Raw genomic sequence first — 19,331 nt, 5'->3', positions numbered from 1 at the left:
CCAGGCCTGACGCTTCTCCCCTGAGAAGTGCCCCCTCCTCCCCTCCTTCCCACTGACCCGTGCTTGGCTCCAGCCAGATACACCTGCTTGCCTCAGACCCTCAGGCAAGGCCACTGTCCCCAACCTCCTCTCCCAGATGTTCTCTTAGAGGGCAGAACATAAGAGCTGAAAGGTGTCCAGAGGCACCAAGGGGGCAGGGGGTGGGGAAGGGACTTTTTAGAACAAGAGTCCAGGTCCCACAGCCTTTCCTCTCCAATCCTCTGCTCTCCTCGCCAGGAAGCCCTCTCACATTGACCCAGCTGGCTCCAGGCCCTCCGACTCTGCAGTGTGGCAACAGTGTCCCCTCCCTCTCTGGCCCTATGACGCTGGCCTGGAGCAGTCATCACAGCTCAAAGAGCCCTCTGATTATGTGGAGCTCTACCACACAGGACCCTCAGTTAACAGGATGCCCTCCCCTGCTTTGTTTTGCTTTATAAAACAACAACAAAAATAAGATGATACCAACGGTCAGTTTTCAAAACTCACTTGAGGAATTGATTATTACTAAAAAAAACCCATTTGAGGCCACGTGTAGGCTAGCCTCCCCTCACATTCCTACACTGGTCCCATCTGCACCTCCAGTCCTGATATGAGAAGTCCTGACTCAAGATCCTGAAATGTTGAAAATTTTACAGAAGAGGGTTCAAGACATTTGAGAAAAATGTGTAATAATAATTCAAATAAGAGCTTTGGATGAAGCAAAGACTCTTAAGATTGAGAGACAATGTCAAGATCATCTGGTCTAACTTACATCAAATAAACTAGACAAGAGGGTGTCCAGACTCAGCTTGAATGTTTTCCAGGATGTGGGGCTCACTACTTCTAATTTATCTGCACACGGCTCTAATCTCTGGAGAAAGTTCTGCATATCCAACAGAAGGATTGCTGAGTTCCTAGATGGGACCAGGGGAACAGTGCAGCTCAAGTCAGAACCCTTCTCCTGTGTCTGAGGACGGTTTCCAAGTTAAACACTCCCAGCTCCTTCAACCATCTTCTCCTGACTCAGAGCCAGTTCCTCTGTGAACTTGGAAGTTGTGCTGGTGGATATCTCCTTCCTCTGCTGTCTGTGAGCCGCTGGAGAACCCAGTCTGGGCGCTGCTTCGTTCTCTCACTCCCCCTCCTATTTGGCAACCCCTCCCCAGGGACAGGCTCCTGTTCCTTGGATCATGGCTCCCCCTGGTGGGGGTTTGGGAAGAATGTTCTGCTGGAGAGACTGAATGGTCCCTGGAACCCGTCACAGAACCCCATTTCTCTCCTTTTACAGATGAAGGAGCTGAGGCACAGTGGGCCTGCAGGGCACTGCCAGCTTGCCCACGCTGGCATCCTGACAAGCAAGCCTTCTTCGAATGGGAGCCAGCCAAGGCTCTGTCACTGGATTCTGCTGTCTCTCTGGTATAAACCCTCATGACAGACACATAACAAGCCCACCAGCTACCGTGCGTCTCCTGCAGTCCAAGTGCCAGGTCGCTTTACACCTGTGTCTGACTGAGTCCCCAGAGCACAGCCAGACAGGCACTGTTATGATCTCCATTTCACAGGTGAGAAACCGAGGCCCAGAGAAGTTTAGTCGTTTGCTCCAAGTCACACAGCACACAGGTGGTGGAGTTGGGGTCCACACCCATTTGGGTTACACTCCAAAGCCCTTGCTCTTAGCCATGAGGGCCTTCCAGGGTTTCTAAACAGCCCCTGTTAGGGCATCATCTCCCCTGAACCAGCACCTTCAGGGCCTCCCTGCCCAGAAGGGCACGTAGCAGAGTCAGAGGGGCCAGGTTCAAGATCGGGCCCCACCTCTTCTTGGCCAAAGGGACTTGGGCAAGTCTCTGCAAGCTTCCTGCAAAGTGGGAAGAGTCCCACCCACTGTGTGGAGTTGCCGGGGGGCTTATGAGAGAGCACAGGAAGGGGGCTGCCCTGGAGGGAGGGTGCTTGGCTATACTCTCCTCTGACCTTCTTTGTGTTCTAGAACCACCTACAGAAGCCCCTTGGGGTGTTGAGGGTCTTAGGCTAGCCCTCCATAATCAGGCCCTGAGGAACTCTCTGATTTGGCTTCCAGAATTCTCTCTCTCCCTTCCTCCATCTGTCACTGCCTTTATCCATCTCCTGTGGTGCTTTTCCTCTACCTCTCCAAATCCACCCGTCATTCAAGACCCAGCTCAAGCCCCTCCTCCTCCAGGAAGCCCTCCATACCATCTCCCAGAGCACTGGCTCTCAGAGCCTGCGCAGACTGTGTCCTCTGGTGGTCTAGGCTGGTGACCCCCGTCCCGACCCTGCAGGGTGTTCAGCTTGAGGCTAGGCACCCAGGGCACCCACTGTCCACTTGTTGGCTGGTGGGGATGAGGTGTGAGATGGAGAGCAAGATCTCAGGCCAGGGAAGGGAAACTCACCTGGTAGATGGAGACCCCCGCAGGGGTGCCCTCAAGCACCTCTGCCACGAAAGGCAGGTTCTGAAAGGTGGGGTCATTGTCATTGAGGTCCAAGAGGTTGACAAACACCGTGGCACTGCTGGTGGCTCTCAGAGGGGGCCTGCCGCCTGGGGGCCGGGAGAGAGGGAGCCAGGGAGGGAAGGAGGTTGCATGAGAAAAGGGACAGGGAGAAAGACGAGTTGGGAGAGGGGGACAGGTCCACTGACCCTCCACCCCGGTGGCGCCTCCAGGAAGCAGCCTGGGCCTGGCACCTCCAGGCCCCTCCACTCCCCAAGGGTGCCTGGGTGGGGGGGTCACAACTGGGAAGCAGGTGTTACTCCAGTCTTAAGAATCAAAACACAGCCCTCCTGGGTAGGCCCTAGGACCAGAGGACAAGTCACTGGGGGAGGTCCCCAGGCTGCCCAGTGTGAGGGGCCACAGCCCAGGCATGTGGGGCTGCAAGGGGCAGAGGGGCACGTACAGTCAGTGACAGAGACGACGATCTTGCGCATGAGCTCCGCCTCGTGGGGGTCGGGGTTCTCGCGGTCCAGCATGACGTGGGTAGTGCGGATCTTGCCCGTGCTGCTGTTGAGGCTGTAGAACTTGTTGGGCGGCTGGATGCTGTACACCAGGGTGCCGTTCTCCCCCAGGTCTGGGTCCACGGCCACCACCTGCCCGGGAGGGAACCCACCTTCCACTGAGCCCAGCCCACGGAGGGAGTCTCTGTGCCGCAGGCTGCGGGCCTGGGTTGTCTGAGCTCCTGCCCAGGTCCCAGGCTCCCCACTGCCTGGGAGCAGGAGGCATCCTGGATCGGACTCCTGGAGTGGGCTTCCCTCCCGGCTCCAGCAGGGGGGCTGCTGGGGGCTGGGAGGCGGGAGGTTCAGAAGATGAATCAGCAATGGAAGTCTTGGGCTCCTTGGTTTCTTCACTCACTCAGCTGTGACCTTAGGTAAGTCCCTTTCCCCGCTTAAGCCTCGGCCTTCTGATCCGTAAAAGCAACACCTAGCACACAGCAGCATGTGGAGCCTTCCAACACCTCATAAACGCCAGGCCCTCCCCACGGGCCGTGTCAACAGCCTCACGAGGTGGAGGCCTATCATTACGCCCATTTCACAGACGAGGCTCAGTGGGGCTCCCCAGGTCTCCAAGCCAGGAAGCGGCTCTGGGCTCCTCCAGAGCCGTGCTAGTAGCCAGCCGGCCACACTGCCTTCCTCTCCCGACATGTGGGGTGACGTGTTTCTGGGCTTTGGGGAGAGCAGGGGGCTCCACGACCATGAATTCTTCTAGGAGGGGCTGGGAAGGGCCAGGGAGTCTGAACCCGTGGCTAAGCTTTTGGAAGGAATTGAAATCCTGGTTTGGGGAACCGGGCTCATCGTCACCAAACCTTCTCTTCCTTCCTTCGGAGCTTTGGATCGTGAGGCAATTTGAAAGGAAAAGGCCTCCATGACACCAGGGAGGACAGGGCGTGGGACGGGGCCACGGACAATCCACCCAGTTTGTGGGGGGGGGGGGTCACAGCAGGTGGGGACAGTCACGGGGCTGGAAGAGGGGAGGCTGGAGGTGGGAGAGGGTTGAGTCTCTCTGGAGGAGGGAGCGCCATCCGCCAGAGGGGGAGGGTCTTAGCACAGGGCCCCCAACACGCTGCCCCTTCAACTTTCCAGCCCCCCTTGACTAAGTCCCCTCTTGTAAGCCTCACCCCCTGAAGAGTCAGTGCTCAGCGCTGTCCTAACCCAGGGCAACAGACCCACAGCCCATTGTCTCCCAGGTCCTGTCCCCGCCAAGGCCCTGCTCAGCAGGGGACTTCTCAAGCCCTCTACCTCCCACAAGTGGAAAGCAGGACTCAGAGAGGCCCAGGCCAGACTCAAGGTCACACAGCACCAGCTTTGGGGCCAACCCAGCTCCCACCCTACAGGCCTCCCGGGGTCCTAGGACAACATGGCACCCACCACCAGCTTGTCCCCCCAGGGGCCACTGCAGCACCAGAGGTGGACAAGATCAGTGGAGGAGGCGGCCGCAGTCCCTGGGGTCACATCAGGACAGTGTCATTCTTAATTCCAGGATACTCAGTGATGACAGTCTGGCCTCGTCAGCTCCTTCGTCTTACTTGATATGGGGCCTTTTGTGCTTTGGCAGCAGAATCTGTCCCTCCTCTGGCTTAATCCCCAGCTGGAGGTGTCTCTGGGGCCACCAGACCATAACAGACAGATGGCTGCCCTGGCTGAGGGCTCCCATCTGCCCCTGGGCCCTAGGAGGGCGGGGAGAGGCTGGTGCTCGTGCTGAACCCTGACCACTCCAGGCCCTCTTCTGCTCCAGAGGGGGACGAGCTCCTTCTCCCACCCCACCCTGCTCAGCCACCCTCCCCCAGCCTTGCTGCACCAAGGGGCAGGGGTGGGGGAGGCCCAGCCCTCCAGCCTAGGAGCCCTCACTGTGCTGTGGGCATGTTGCCTCAGTTTCCCAGCCTCTGTCATGGGGACCCAATCACCCCTGATGTGACAACAGGGCTCTTAGGTACTCCAGGTGTAACTCGAGCCAGGCAAAGTCGTCCTATTAACGGCCGAAGGAGACCAGCAAGCCCTGCATCTCTGCCACGCTTCTCTCCAGTTAGAGGAGGAGATGGTTTTCATGCCCATTTTCTGGATGGGGAAACTGAGGCACAGAGCAGTTAAGTGGCCTGTCCAGGCCAGTAGCCTGTTGCCAAACATGCAGAGATCAATTTCACTGGGGGCGTGGCTTCTCTCTTCCCAAATCCCCGCTCCCCACCCCCTAGTGCCCGGGGCGGCTGGGGTAGCTGCCTCCAGGCGGCCCTGGTTGGGCAGTGGGCACTGACTGCTGGCCTCTGGGCCGACCCCTGGTCATGGGGTGGGGTGGGGCATGGGAGAGGGTGGCGCTGCGGCCCCTGCAGGCTCCCTGCTGAGCATTCTGTAGAACCTCACCCCTCTCCTCTCATTTATTTCCCGCGTCATGCCCGTCATTTTTCTCCTGGCCTGACCGGAACAGTCCTCTCCCTCTCCTCGATGTTGCTGGAGGGCTTTGAAAGGCTCTAAATCAATGCCCATCAGCCAGGTCCTTGAAGGAGCCTGCAGGAGCTCGGAGGGAGAGCCGGGCCCCCATCTAGCCTGCAAACAGAGATGGCCGCTCTGCAAGCTCAGGGCTGTGGGGTGGACGCCCTCAGCGCACGTGTGCACACTCACACACCCAGCCCACTCCGAATGCTCCTGAACACAGGCACACGCCCCTGCACACAAGCTCTGAGGAAGCCTGGGCTCGCCCAGCACCTCTGACTCCAGGGCCCAGGGCCACGCCCCCCAGAGGGGTCCTGGGGAGAGTCCTGCGTCACACGCCCTGGTCTCCCTCTGACAAGGAAGACCCAACTCAGCCTGGCAGAGCTGGGTGGCCAGGTCCACTGGTGAAGAAAGGCGAGCAAGTCCTTCCACGATTTTCATTCACAGATATTGTGAACACTTACAATGTGCCTGGCACTGTGCTAAGCCCTGGGGTCAACAGTGAACAGACAGGCGTGATTCCAGCAGGGCAGGCAGATGATGACAGTGACCATGACGAGAGCCATCACTGATCAGCCACTCACCGTGTGCCAGGACAGTACTGACCATACTGTCAGTAGGGACTCTAGCTATCTCCATTCTCTAGATGAGAAGATTGGATCACAGAGAGCTTAAGTAACTTGCCCAAGGTCACACAGCTGGGAACAGAGCCTAGATATTTTAGTACCAGAAGTTGTCCACTTAATCACAAAGCTATATTGCCTCTTAATAAGCAAGCAACATAACAAACACAGACTGTGGGACCAGCTCTGAAAAAATCAGAGTATGGAGGTGGGCAGAGCTACTTTAGGTGGGTTAGTCAGAGTGGGCTTCTCTGTGGAGGTGGCATTTTAAGCTGGGACAGACAGAGGAGAATGAGCCAGCCAGGGAAAGAGCAGAGGTGGGGAGCAGAGGAAGAACACTTGGGGGCGGGGAGAGCTTGTGCAGAGGCTCTGAGGTTTCATGAGAGTTTAGTGGCTTCAGGAAACTGAGAGGCCAGTGTGTGTTGGCAGGAGGGGTGTGGTGGGTGTGAGAGATGACTCAGGAGTGGGCCAGCCCTGTTCAAACATCACCTCCTCTGGAAGTCACCTCTGCTTGGCTGTTCCCTCCCGCACAGCCCCCTTTCCTCACACCTCACCCAGGACCACTGTGTGGCCTCACAAGTCCCCGGGGCCCTCAGAGGTACTAAAATCTGCCCACATATATATGCACACACACATTTCATGGCCATAAAATTTGAAAGAGTTTTTATGACTATTCCTTTTGAAATTACTTTGCTATGACAAATTCGATTAATGTATGGGCTTCTTGATTTCTGGTGTCCTGACAGTCACCACATGTAACTGGGAATTCCAGAGGATTCTGGAAAATTCTCAAGAATTCTAGAAAATTGAACCTATAATTTGTCCTCAAATGTAATGAAATTTTTACAAACACGAAATTTCATAATGATTAAACTGGTCATACTGTATTTGGTAGATCTTTACTAGAACAATCTTAATCTTGACTTTGCCCTTTTTTTGAACTTATGAGTCATTATATATTTTTTTAGGTCTTGACACTCCCAGGGGCCACTGAAAAGCTCGAGTAGCCCGATCCTGTGGCCACCCTGTGCCCGGGGAGGAACGTCCACGTCCACCCTGTGTCGGGGGCTGGGCTCACATGTCCGTTTCCCCAGAGGTACAGGGGCCGAGCCTGGGGGCCAGGGAGCTCTGGGAAAGACTGGCTCCCACACAGGTTGGGAAGGGAAGCTGGTGGGGCTCACGGAAGGTCTGCTGGGGGTTCCTGGAGAGGGGGAGGTCCTGGCAGCAGGCCCCTGGCCCGTTGTCCACACCTGTCCATGGCTCAGAATAAGGTGTGGAAAGGCGGGAAACCCCAAGAGGCCGCTGAGAGCAGACCTGAGAATGCCCAGGCTGCAGACCTACTCTTTGCCCAGCAGGTGGACCCTTCAGTAATGGCACCCTGGCTGGTGTCCTATGCAGCCACTTTCTCCCAGAGACCCTTCCCTCACTTGCCCCCCAATTCCTTCTTGGAGGAATTTCCCAGAAACATAAAGCAAGGAGGTGTTCAGAGGTGGGCATCCAGCCCTCTTGGGGTCCCTGCCGGGTTGTCCTGGGCTAGAGCCCAAGTGCCCACAAGGTGGCAGCAGAGAGCACCCATCAGATCTGAAGCCCTAGACAGAGCCGTGGAAATGGCCTAGTGTAGGGGTTGCCAAACCTGGCCCTGGGTGGGAAGGAATCCCCCAGCTCGGGGCTTTGAAAAACCACAGATTCCAGACCCTTTGTCCCCATCATACTGGAATTTCTGGGAGGGGGACCCGAACACCAGTTGAGAACCATTCAGATCTTAAACACAGGGAAAGGAGGACAGGACAGGCGTGACTGCCAACCCTCTCCCTCTCTCTTTGTCCTTCTGTCTAGGTTGACATCTTCTCCCACCTGGACCCAGGTGGACCTCGTCACTACTGGGTGTGGCTGATGAGGGCTGGGGTGGGGAGACAAGTCTGCCTGAGCTCAGGGTGGGGCAGCCTTCCTGGAGAGCTGGGTGTGAACGCTACCGTCTGTCTCCCATCCCAGCCCAGCTCTCCAGGTTCTCAGGGCCCAGACCACCTGCCAGGGCACCCATGAGTCAGCAGAGGAATGAAGGGCTGGGCCAGGTGGTTTCAAAGTCAGATAGAGCTGGTTTGGAGTCCTGGCTCAACCTCTCACCAGCTCTGGGACCTTACTAGCTTTGGCAAACCCCTCAAACTGTAAGTCTTGTGTCCTCCACAGTCCAATGGGAGCAGTGAGTCCATCTGCCACGTGACATTATGAGGAGGAGAGAGAATTCATGAGAGGCCCCCAGCACAGCACCTGGCATGTCCCAGGCATTCAATATATCAGGTTGCCATGAGCTGTCAGGTTCATGTCCATCTTAGGGCTGGTGGGTGGCTGTGGAGCTGGACATTGGGACAAGCCTCCCCAAATGAGGCCAAATGGGGCACAAGGGTGAGGGGAGGAGAAGGTCTCACAAATGTGAACCCCAGAGCAGAGCAGATCAAGTGGGGTGCTCAACTGTGGCTTCCTTCAGCTTCCCCAGGACACGGGTCTCCATTCTGGACACCCCAAGGCTTTGGCTGTGTCTCCTTTCCCCACCTCGAGTCACCCAGCACTTCGGTGGGTACACTTCGATGTACCCACACACAGCACACACAGCGGTCTGTGCAAACCTGGAACATCCCATGCCAGGAGATCCCTGGGGGGAACTTCAGTCCCCTTGCTGGGAGTTGGCCTGTGGGGAGCTGACCAGGCCCATGGCTGCAGTGACAGAGCGGCATAGGAAAGGCTGGGTGGAGCTGAAGCCTGTGCATCTTGAGGGAGGGGTCTGCCTGGCCGGGAGGGGTGGGGGCTCTCCTGAGGGGGTGGCCAGAATCCTGGGGTCTCAGGGCAGGAGTGGCTACAAGCTGAGGCAGCTCTAGCTCCCCTGGCACTGTCGCTGGGCTGCCTGCACTCCTCTGACAAAGCCTGCAGCCCACTGTCCCCGAGGACGGGGGCGGGCTCTCCCCTGACCTCTGAACGCCTTTCACCATGCAAGAGGGCTTCTGGAACTCTGCCCAAGGAGCTGGCTCAGAGGGAAACATTAAGTCCATTGGTCCCATGTGGGCAGGCCCATGGGCTGATAAGGGAATGGCAGACACCCCCTCGGAAGGGCAGCCAGCAGTTCTGCTGTCCCACCACCACTTACCGTAGTCACATCAGAGTCTGGCGGGGTCATCTCCACCAGGTTGATGTAGTAGGGAGCGTCCTTCCAGGTGGGGTGGTTGTCATTGATATCCAGGAGGGTGATGTTGACCTGCGAAGCCACAAGGGGCACTGTGGGAAGCACCTAGCTGAGCTGCGTGAGGGCAGGGCCCACGAGGGGGACACACTCAGGTGTCTATGGGGCATCTTGGCATTAATTCCACCACCTCCACCCAAACTGGGGGTCTTGGGACAGGCCCTGGGCTTTCAAGGACAGGAGGGAGCTACGACCCTTCTGAGCCCCATCAGGAGGCTGGCAAAGGATGAAATGCCCTGCCATCCTTCCTGTGACCTGGGACTTCTCCCACGCCACCCCGAGTGTTGGCTGGAGGTGACTGACAGGGTGGAGGTTTGGGGTGGGGAGTCTGAGAGAATCCCTTGGGCTTCCCAGTCAGTCTCAGCTACAAGGCAAGCAATTTCCCTGCTCACCTGCCATCCAGGTAAATTATTTATAGAGCTGTGAATCCTATTAGCAGGGGCCTCTCGTGATAGAATAGGGCGCTGGGGATTTTTCTTCCCTGGCCAAGCGATACTAACCCCCGCCCCTCTGGCCGGACAAGGATGGGGGCAGCTGTTGCGGGTAGGGTGAGGGCCATGAGAGAGGGCAGGAGAGGGCTCTCCAGGGAGAGCCAAAGAGAGCAAACGAGGATCAAGGAGGGGAGGCGGCTGGAGTGAACCCTCGGCCCGTCCCCTGCAGCCTCTCCCGCATAGGGTCTTACTGACTCCCACCCCCCCCGTACTCTTCAGCAGCTAAGAGCTCAGTCCGGACCTTCAAATGTCCTTCTTTCAGCCTCCACTCTCTGAGGTGCCCTTGGCGGGGTGACATGACCTTGGGCTCCAGGCCTTCATGGGTCCTACTTGCTCATGGTAGGGAAGCTGGACATCCTTTCTCAGCACCACAGGGTTAGGGTGGGGTGGTGCAAGCCCCAGGGATCCTCCAGGGCCCCACTTCCTGCACTGAGCCGCTCTTCCTGGCAAGAATACCTACTCCTGTTTCTTGGCAGGTGCCAGGGCAGGGAGGGGCCTACGGGGCTCATGCCTTCTGCTACCTGCCCAGCTGGTCTTTTGCGGGCAGGGAAGAAAATATTTGCCCCTCCCAAGTGCCCCATGTCCCAGGTGGGAATGGATTTTTTCCCCATAGCTGCGGTGACCCCAGGGCTGACCTTGGCTGACAGTGAGTTGGTACCTGCCACCCTCACTCCACTCTCACACGCCTCACTTTGTGTCCCGAGGCCTAAGAGGTGCAACCTGAGGATGACGGGGGAGCACAGGAGGGGTGGGCACTCACGGTGGCAATGCCAGTCTTCTGGTTGTGGCCCACGCCCCCGTCCACTGCTCGCACGATGAGGATGTATTCAGACTTGGTCTCACGGTCAAGCAGGGAGGTGGTGGTGATTTCACCTGCAGGAGACGGGGTGCAGCAGGGAGGGTTGGGGTGGTCAGGGAGAGGTCAGGGAGGGAGGGCGAGTCAGAGTATGAAAGAGAGACATTTGCAAGATCAAATGATCCGGCCGTGCGTGTGTGCGTGCATGCGCATGCACGTGTATGCTGAGGGTGGGAGCTGGTGCTCACAGAAGGAGGGGGACAGCACCCAGGCCTTGGGAACTGGCACTCAGAGCTGGGCCAATATAACCCCGTAAGGAGTAGCTGTTTCCAGATGTGGGAAAATCTAGGCTGCTTAAGGGGTTGGGGCTGGAGAACAGGGCAGGAGGGCCATTTGGCCTCAAGCTCAGTCACAAAGGACCTCTCGTTTAGACTTCTGACTTTACCTTACTGGCTTTATCACTGGAACTAGTTACTTAAAGTCTCTGTGCCTCAGTTTCCTCATCTGGTCAAAAGGGAACAATAACAGGACTGGCCTCATAGGGCTGTTGTGGGGTGGATTTAGTTATCATGGAAAGCTTAGAATAGCGCCGGGCACTGTTTATCCACACAGTCACAGAAATACAGCAACAGGACTGAAGCACGCGAAGTGTTTCACTCGTGTTCCGACTTGCGACTCATTACTGGACAGTTCAACCTACAGTGCGTTGAGAATTAATAGCTACAAACTAATTTCCTTAATTACCTTGAGTCATATAATTATATTGCCTTCAATTTTTTTCAGTGTATAAGCAAGTTATTCTATTAATATAAACATTTAAAGTACACCATAATTTTTGTCAGCCTGGTTTGGCTTTCCTTTGTATTTTAGTATAACTAAAACATGGGAGTCACCCGGTAGTGGTGTGCTAGTAAACGCTTGACAACCAGCTCCCCAAAAGAAAAACAAGGCTTGCCGATTTCCATGGTGTAAATACCCCACTAGGGCCCGTTTTAAACTTCCAGCGTGAAGTCACCGAGCACGGAGCCGGGAAGAGAGGGATACAAGTGGCTCTTGGGAGCAGGTGTGAGCCGGGACAGTGGCTGCAGCACACCACGGGAGCCAGGCCATCACCGTCTCACTGGACCACAGGAAAGGGCCTATACTGCAGGACAGCGAGACCCAGATTTGAATTCTGATTATGGCCCCTGCCAGATGCTTGGCCTTGGGAAAGTTGCTGAACTTCTTTGAGCCTCAGTTTCTCCTCTGTAGAATGAAGATTAGTATGCCTTTGAATCAGAGCTGTTGTGAGGATTAGGTAACTATAGGTGACACTACCAATAAACAGAAAATGCTGGTTTCCTTCCAATGGGCTGTGGAAGCTCTCCAAGGGCAGCAACTGAGTGCTATGCATCTTTTTATCCCCATTGCCTGAGCTATGTGGCCTTGGGCAAGTTGCTTAACTTCTCTGTGCTTGGTTTATTCTACCATAAATAAGGGAGCTGGGTCAATGGTCCCTAGGACTCCTCCTTCCTACCACACTGGCCTGTCCTCTGGCTTGTGCAGGGCTGAGAGGGAGGTGGGGATGGGGGTCAGGACAGTGAAAGTGCTACGGCCAGGAAGAAAAGACTGGCAAAGGTCTGCCCACCGAGCCATGCTCCTTGCTGGGGTGGTGTCAATTAATTGGCAGGGCGAGGAAGAAATTAATCTCTAAAAAGTTTTAAACATGAACTTGTCAGCATGATAGATGGCTCCTCCTGTCTGGGAAATTAGATCCAATTAAGGCCACCTTTGTGGAGCAGGCCTGGCTAATTTGACCGAGGAGCTCAGAGGAAAACGCTTACACCTTTGGAGCTGAAGGAGCTGTGTTAAGGCTGCAGGAAATTGTCCATGTCATTATTAAAGGCCCCGGGGTGGACACGGGGTCCCTGACTGGGAGGCAGGGCGGGGTGCTGAAAGGTCACTATGCCCATCGCTGGAGCTGGGTGGTGGCATGTGGCTGTAACATGGCTTTAAATAATGTAGCATTTAAATTCTGGGCCCTGGAGCCAGGAGTTCAGGCTCTCTGAGTCCTCAGTCAAGTTACTTAACCTCTCCTGTGCCTCAGTTTCCTCATATGGAAAATGGAAGAAGGCGAAAAGGGACGATGCTGGTCAGAGCACTTAGGGCTGAGAACTTGGTTAATGTTAATGAACAATATTACTCTGAGTCCCCTGGAAACATGGACTCGCTGAGGGTGGATGCTCCTGAGAGCAGGGAGGAGGGCCCAGGACGGCCCTGGATGTGTTCAGTCTTTGTCCACATCAGCACCAACCATCTGCTCCCCAAGCTTGCAGGAAAAGGGGATGAAAGAGATTAAGGTAGACTTGGAGCAGGGAGGCATGCCTAACAGGAAGACTGGATGCCCGGCTGGGCCACAGGCCGCCTGTGGTAAGGATGGCCAGAGTCCACCAAACATTCCTGCTCCCTTCCCAGGCTGGAATGGTTGCTGGAAAGTAGCTGTCAGGCCAGGGACTACTTTCTCCACCCATTGTTGCATCTGGGCAGGGCTATTGCCTGATTTGGGCCACTGGGATGTGGGCACAAGTGGTGCATGTCACCTTCAGGCCTGGCCCATAAACATCTCCTTGTATAATACTCCATGTTCTCTTTTCCCTTTGGCAATGACCTTGGAGCCACAACATGGAAGGGGCCTGGGTCCTAGAATCACCATGTGGAAGCCTGTCCACTGAACAAGCATTGGATTGCAGTGTGAGTTAGAATTTCTACTGTGTTAAGCCATGGAGATTTCAGGGTTTGCCTGTTTAGCATCTACAGTTCCCTTACCTAACACAGAAACAGGTACTTGGAAGTGGGGAGCCTTGCATGCTCACTAAGCTGACTTGGAGCCCCCTGAGGGCTGCGCCTTGCCTCATTCCATTCCCGCACAGCCCCTGGCAAAGAGCAAGCCCCATTGATATCTGAAGAAATAGATGCATGAATGTCCAGAGGCCTCATGTTCCTTCCCAGCTTCTGGCTGAAAAGCCTGCGGTCTCTCCTTGGTTTTTTTTGCCCCTTCCCGCTGCTGCCCAGCTTTAAGGTGGAGAGAGATCTGGTGGGAGGCACATGGAGAAATGAAGAGAAAGGTGAGAGTTACATGGGCTGAGCAGGGAGCTGGAGATGGGGGCAGGCCGCTGGGCAAAAGGACCAGAGAAAATGATGACGATAACCTAACTTTGTTAGCACTTGCTCTGTGCCAGGGACTCCTCTAAGGGTATTCCCTGTAATGACTCACTTAACCCACACTACAGTCTGAATATGATCATCCTCATTTTGCAGATGTGGAAACTGAGGCATGTACTGTGTCAGGAAGAGGAGCCAGGATGCAAGAGCGAGGTGGGCAGCTGAGGGAGGGGATACCTAGGCTTGAGAAAGGTGGCCCTGAAGAGAGGCCTGTTAGCCAGCTCCTTGTAAAATGGAACACGTTTTACACACAACAGGGCTCCTCACCACTGAAAGACACCCTTTAGTGGGCAAATTCATGTTGTGATTTTTGGGGGGGATAAAGTCAGTAATCACACTCAAATTAATATTCAGGGATAAAACCAGGTGCTCAAAGCTGGCTTGCTCAAAAATGGGGTCTTCCTGTGAGAGGGAGGGGACCTGGCCCAGCTGCAGGCCCCGGGCTGGGCATGGAGAGTCGGCCTGAGGCGCGGAGGACCAGGGCTCACCTGAGCGGGCGTTGATGCGAAACTGGGAGGAGCCCTCCAAGGAGTAGATGATGGACTCCTGGCCGTACTCCCTGGAGCGGTCCAGGTCTGTGGCGTTCAGGAACAGCACTGTGGCTCCTTCAGGGAGACAACGGGACGGGTGGGGGGATGCTGCTCACCAGAGGCTCGCAGCCTTAGGCCCTGAGAGTGGGATGTGGGACCTCCCCGTGACCAGCCCTCAGGAGGCAGGAAGCCTGCCTGCAGGGGTGACCCAGGGATCAGAATGGGCTCAACCACTTGCTCCTGTAGCCCAGATCCTGGGCTGTAAGGGGGACAGACTCCAAGGGAGGGGGCCTGGAGCCTGGATGGATTGGGCCCTCCCTCCTCCCACTCTTGGCCCAACTTAGAGGGCACACCACTGCCCCTCCCCACCCCTCCCTGGCTGGTTGCCGTATTAAATACACTCAGATTGACCAGCTTTGACTTTGAACCAAAAAGAAGTGAAGCTCCATATTAAATTATTTTACATTTATTGTATTCACTCTCAGTCTTGTTTTATCTTGTGCACAAGGGGCATTTATAAGGGTTTTTATTTTCTCCTTAATTCCAGTTAAGGTCCTCCTTCATTTCCATCTCTGTGAAATCCAGGGGGGTGGATCAGCCTTTCTAGCTGCCCTGGCCAGACCCTGAGAATGGCTCTCCCTGAGGCCAGGTTGGCCAGAGCTCTAGGCTGCAGCCCCCTGCCAGCCCTGGCCAGGTAGCGAGGAGCTGAGGTTGTGGCCCCCAGAGCTCTGGGCTGCAGCCCCCGCCAGCCCTGGCCGGACAGCGGGGAGCCGAGTGTGCGGACTCCTGGAGGCATTACACCCAGACTGGGATCCTGCAGGAGCTCTGGCAAGCAGCTTGACTGGTCTGAGCCTCAGCTTCTTCCTCTGTAAAATGGGTCTAATGATAAAGTCCCACTTGTGGGGTTGTTGTTGAGGACCCCGGGGGCTGAAGCCTGCAGGTGGGAGCTGTCACCAGCTGCAGACCACAGTTACTACTGTGCTGAAGAATCAGTAGTCCCTGGGGACAGAAGGGGCTCGGCAGGGGGCCCGTGGAACAGGCAGGTCATTCTGGCCCCTTCCAGGTAGCCCTGGGGCCTCTGACCTGACTCTCAGTCCTGCCTGGAGCAGGAGGACAGGTACAGGGGCCTGACACACCCCTTTATCCAAGCACACTCAATGTGGAAGAGGATTAAGTGCATGATGAGGCCACTCCTAAGCAGAGGTCCTGAGGATGGTGGGGAGTGCACGCAGCCACTTCAGCAGTGACATTCTCCAGGGGATGCCTGATCGGGATGGGGAGGGTGGCTGGGCACAGCCTGGCACCCACCCAGAAAATCATCAGACACTGGGAAAGTGCTCCTAGGCTCTATTTAGAAGTCCCCATGGTGCCAAGGAAGGTCACCCCTGGTAAGCTGTCCCTGACTCCAGCTGTCCTCTGACTCCTCCAGCTGTCCTCTGACTCCTCCAGCTGTCCCTGACTCCTCCAGCTGGTTCCCGACTCCTCCAGCTGCCCCTGACTCCTCCAGCTGTTCCCCAACTCCTCCAGCTGTCCTCTGACTCCTCCAGCTGCCCCTGACTCCTCCAGTGGTTCCCCGACTCCTCCAGCTGCCCCTGACTCCTCCAGCTGCCCCCGACTCCTCCAGCTGTTTCCCGACTCCTCCAGCTGCCCCTGACTCCTCCAGCTATTCCCTGACTCCTCCAGCTGCCCCTGACTCCTCCAGCTGTTCCCTGACTCCTCCAGCTGTCCTCTGACTCCTCCAGCTGTCCCTGACTCCTGCTGTCAACTCACTCCTCCAGCTGTCCCTGACTCCTCCAGCTGTCCCCGACTCCTCCAGCTGTTCCCTGACTCCTCCAGCTGCCCCTGACTCCTCCAGCTGTTTCCCGACTCCTCCAGCTGCCCCTGACTCCTCCAGCTGTTTCCCGACTCCTCCAGCTGCCCCTGACTCCTCCTGCTGTTCCCTGACTCTTCCAGCTGCCCCTGACTCCTCCAGCTGTCCTCTGACTCCTCCAGCTGTCCCTGACTCCTGCTGTCAACTGACTCCTCCTGCTGTCCCTGACTCCTCCAGCTGTCCCCGACTCCTCCAGCTGTTCCCTGACTCCTCCAGCTGTCCTCTGACTCCTCTAGCTGTTCCCTGACGACTCCAGCTGTCCCTGACGACTCCAGCTGTCCTCTGACTCCTCCGGCTCCTACAGTAATTCCTGCTATGGGTGTTTTCCCCACTAGAGTAGTACACTCTTAGTGTAAGAATGAAGCTGTCAGCCAAGGACAGAGCAGGTGGCCTGGAATCTCAGTGCAGAGGTGGTGGTCCTGGGTCTGCAACCTGGGCCCTGCCACCTGAGACCTTACCCAGGGACTAGCTTCCCATTCTCATCCTCACATAGGAACAAATGCCATCTTTCAAGGCCACCCCTTCTGCCATCACAGCCCCAGGGGCCTGACTCACAGCATCATAATCTTGGAACTCTTGTACACACTTGTTTAATTGAGGTTGTTGAATTAATCACCGCTCACTCTTCTCTTCCCTGCTAGAAGGTAGCCGCAGGAGGGCAGGGGCCAAGAGCCTAGTGGAGTGTCTGCACATAGTCGGTGCTCTGCGAGGAGCTGTTGGCTGGCAGACCACTGGACATCTCCAAAGCCTCCTTCATTTGTCATGAGACACAGACAGGGAGGGGCGCAGACCTCCCGAATTCATGTGCAAAGTCAGGTCTGCATACTATATGTGCCAGGACTGCGGCTTCCTGCCTTCTTGCCCTCCCCTGCCTGGGCCCATACCTGCCATGATGTTCTCCACCACGGAGACGAAGTAGGCAGGCTTGCTGAAGGTGGGAGGGTTGTCATTCTCATCCTGGAAGAAAAACAGACTGGTTGCAGGAACCAGGGAGGTAGTTGGGGCTGGTCAGCTGTCCAAGGCTGGCACTGAGGAACTCTGGCCTTGATGTATAACCAGAGCCAGGTGGGGTGTCACAAGGGAGCCAGGTGCCCCTCTGGCTGGGCTATAGTTCAAGAAGGAAGGACAGGCCTTGGGGAAACATGTGGGGGTTGGGAAGGGATGATGAGGGCCCGGGAGATGGAGAACGAAGGCAGCAATCAGAACTGCCCACAGCTCCAGCTCCCCTGGGCCCCCCATGGGTCCTCCAGCTGAGTTCCAAGCTTATTCCAGTTCTCCCGCCCTCAGCTCATCAGCCCCCATGCTGGGGATGCCCGCTCGGAACTTCCCTACCAGCTCCACCAAGACGATGGTGGAAGGTTCTAGGAGCCCTCCCAGAAGTGAAGGGAGAAAGGAGTGCCCCAACCCCGAGTAGGCAGTGGTAGGCAGGGGTCAGGTGGTTCCCAGAGTCTGAATTCCAGAACCCTCCACACACACAAGAACAACGGCTCCTCCATCCCCTTGGGTAAACCTGGCCCACAACCCACCACCTCTAGTTCTGGAGCAATCCCTCTTCTGGCCCAGTCTTCGCCAGTGACCAGGTCAGAGGCACAGTGGCCATGGGGCTGAACTGGCAGGGTGGGGCCCAGGCACAGCCTCTGCCTCCTCCTATTACTCCACATGCCATCTCTCTCCTCCACAATGGGAGGAGACTTCCCGACCCTTTAAGACGCTCACACTCACCACCTACTTTATGCAATCACTCAACAAGAATTCCTGCCTGTTCCCCTCTCAGAGGAAGCCTTGTTGGCCCACCTGACTCAGAGCCTTCTGCCCTTTCCTCGAGAGCCCTGTGCGGAGCTCGGGGGTCAGACTGGGTCACAGCCCCCTGGGGCATCTTTAGGCTGCAGACTTCAGTGGTGCGTGCTCCGAGGGACTCATTTCCCCCACGGAACTGGGAGCTCTTTGAGGGGAAGACTCCTGGAGTAAGCCTCTTTTGCTGGAGTTACTTCTGGCTGAGCAAGCATGAAAGAGAGGGAGGCACGCTACCTGGCTGTCCACCCCCTGGGATGCCAGAGAATCCCCTCCTGCCAGGCCTGTGGGGGCCCAGGAAGGAATGCCCTTCTTTCTGCCCAATCTGGACCCTGGCTCTGGGCTGCGCACCAGCTCCTGCTGACCTGTCGTCTCCCCAGCCTCAGAGAACTGGCGGTGTGAGGACTCCCTGATGTCCAATGGCCCAACAGCAGGCCTGGGCATCCCCCTGGTGTGGGCACAAGTGGCCCCTACACATATATATTTAAGCCTTCTGCTTGGCTGCACGCAACGGTGCCAAGAATGTCAGTGACAGAGCATGAGGCAGAAACTTATTAGCGGTGATATTTCCCTGGATCCTGGCGCTGCATTCGCTATTAGTTCTAATTCAGTGGCTCCCTCTACAAAAGCTTATTGTCCCCTAATGGGAAATCTACAAACCGAGTTTGACTTCTTTATTAAAAACCAACAAGCAGTGGATGAAAAGGAATCACCTGGCTCCTGTCGCCCACCCGCTCCTCCTCCCAGAGCCCTGTCGCTCTGATCTCCTCTCTCCACCCCCAACCTGTAAGGCAAGTGCTGCCATCAACCACTTCATCTCCGCTGGTTTTTTTTTTTCAATTGAGAGAAAATCCATTTGGTGGAGGGAGGTGGCAGCTTAGCCAAGTGACAGCTACTTAAAAATCACCCACGTGCAAAATCCACCCGAAGGCGCTGACCTTTTCAAGTATGGTCCTTAGACACAAGTGACTAGGCCATCCAAAAGCCCTGCTCGAGAGATGAGGTTCACACACAGCCAAGGCGGCAGCTGTCTTTGTGGCCAGACCCTCCTGCTGCCAGTGGCCATGTGGACCCGGAAGAAACGTGCAGGGCCCCTGCTGACCCGCATGGCAGCCAGGAGGGAGTTTGAAGGCAGCGCCCCTTCTGCTGGGCTGACGCCCCACTCTCCCTTGCCAAATGGACAGTGAGGCGGCTTCTTGGTCCCACCCACCCGTGCACCAAGAGAGCCCGCTCCCCGCTATCAGGGAAGGAGGCTGAGGCTGCTGGCCCCTCTTTTCTTCACAGTGGATAAAAGGTTAGTTCAGTCCCTAGGCCTTCAGCTTCCTACTTGCTCTGGCTCCATTTGAGGGGCTGCGGC

The 19,331-nt window shown here is 56.3% G+C and overlaps 1 protein-coding gene across 1 annotated transcript in view; it reads right to left on the bottom strand.

The window, feature by feature from the left end:
- LOC123275617 (cadherin-23-like) overlaps nucleotides 1–19,331 on the bottom strand; it is a 323,533-nt gene that overhangs the window by 26,757 nt on the left and 277,445 nt on the right. Inside the window, exons 18-23 of the mRNA XM_070489764.1 lie at nucleotides 17,068–17,140; nucleotides 14,272–14,388; nucleotides 10,547–10,659; nucleotides 9,203–9,310; nucleotides 2,920–3,109; nucleotides 2,421–2,566 (exon numbers count right to left, since the gene is read on the bottom strand). Coding sequence (XP_070345865.1) covers nucleotides 2,421–2,566; nucleotides 2,920–3,109; nucleotides 9,203–9,310; nucleotides 10,547–10,659; nucleotides 14,272–14,388; nucleotides 17,068–17,140 — 747 coding nt within the window. The remainder of the gene's footprint in view (nucleotides 1–2,420; nucleotides 2,567–2,919; nucleotides 3,110–9,202; nucleotides 9,311–10,546; nucleotides 10,660–14,271; nucleotides 14,389–17,067; nucleotides 17,141–19,331) is intronic.

Source organism: Equus asinus, chromosome 2 (genome assembly GCF_041296235.1).
Source record: "Equus asinus isolate D_3611 breed Donkey chromosome 2, EquAss-T2T_v2, whole genome shotgun sequence".
In the NCBI taxonomy this organism is placed as follows: domain Eukaryota; kingdom Metazoa; phylum Chordata; class Mammalia; order Perissodactyla; family Equidae; genus Equus; species Equus asinus.
The sequence above is the reverse complement of the archived record's forward strand: the minus strand, read 5'-3'. Positions and strand labels throughout refer to the sequence as shown.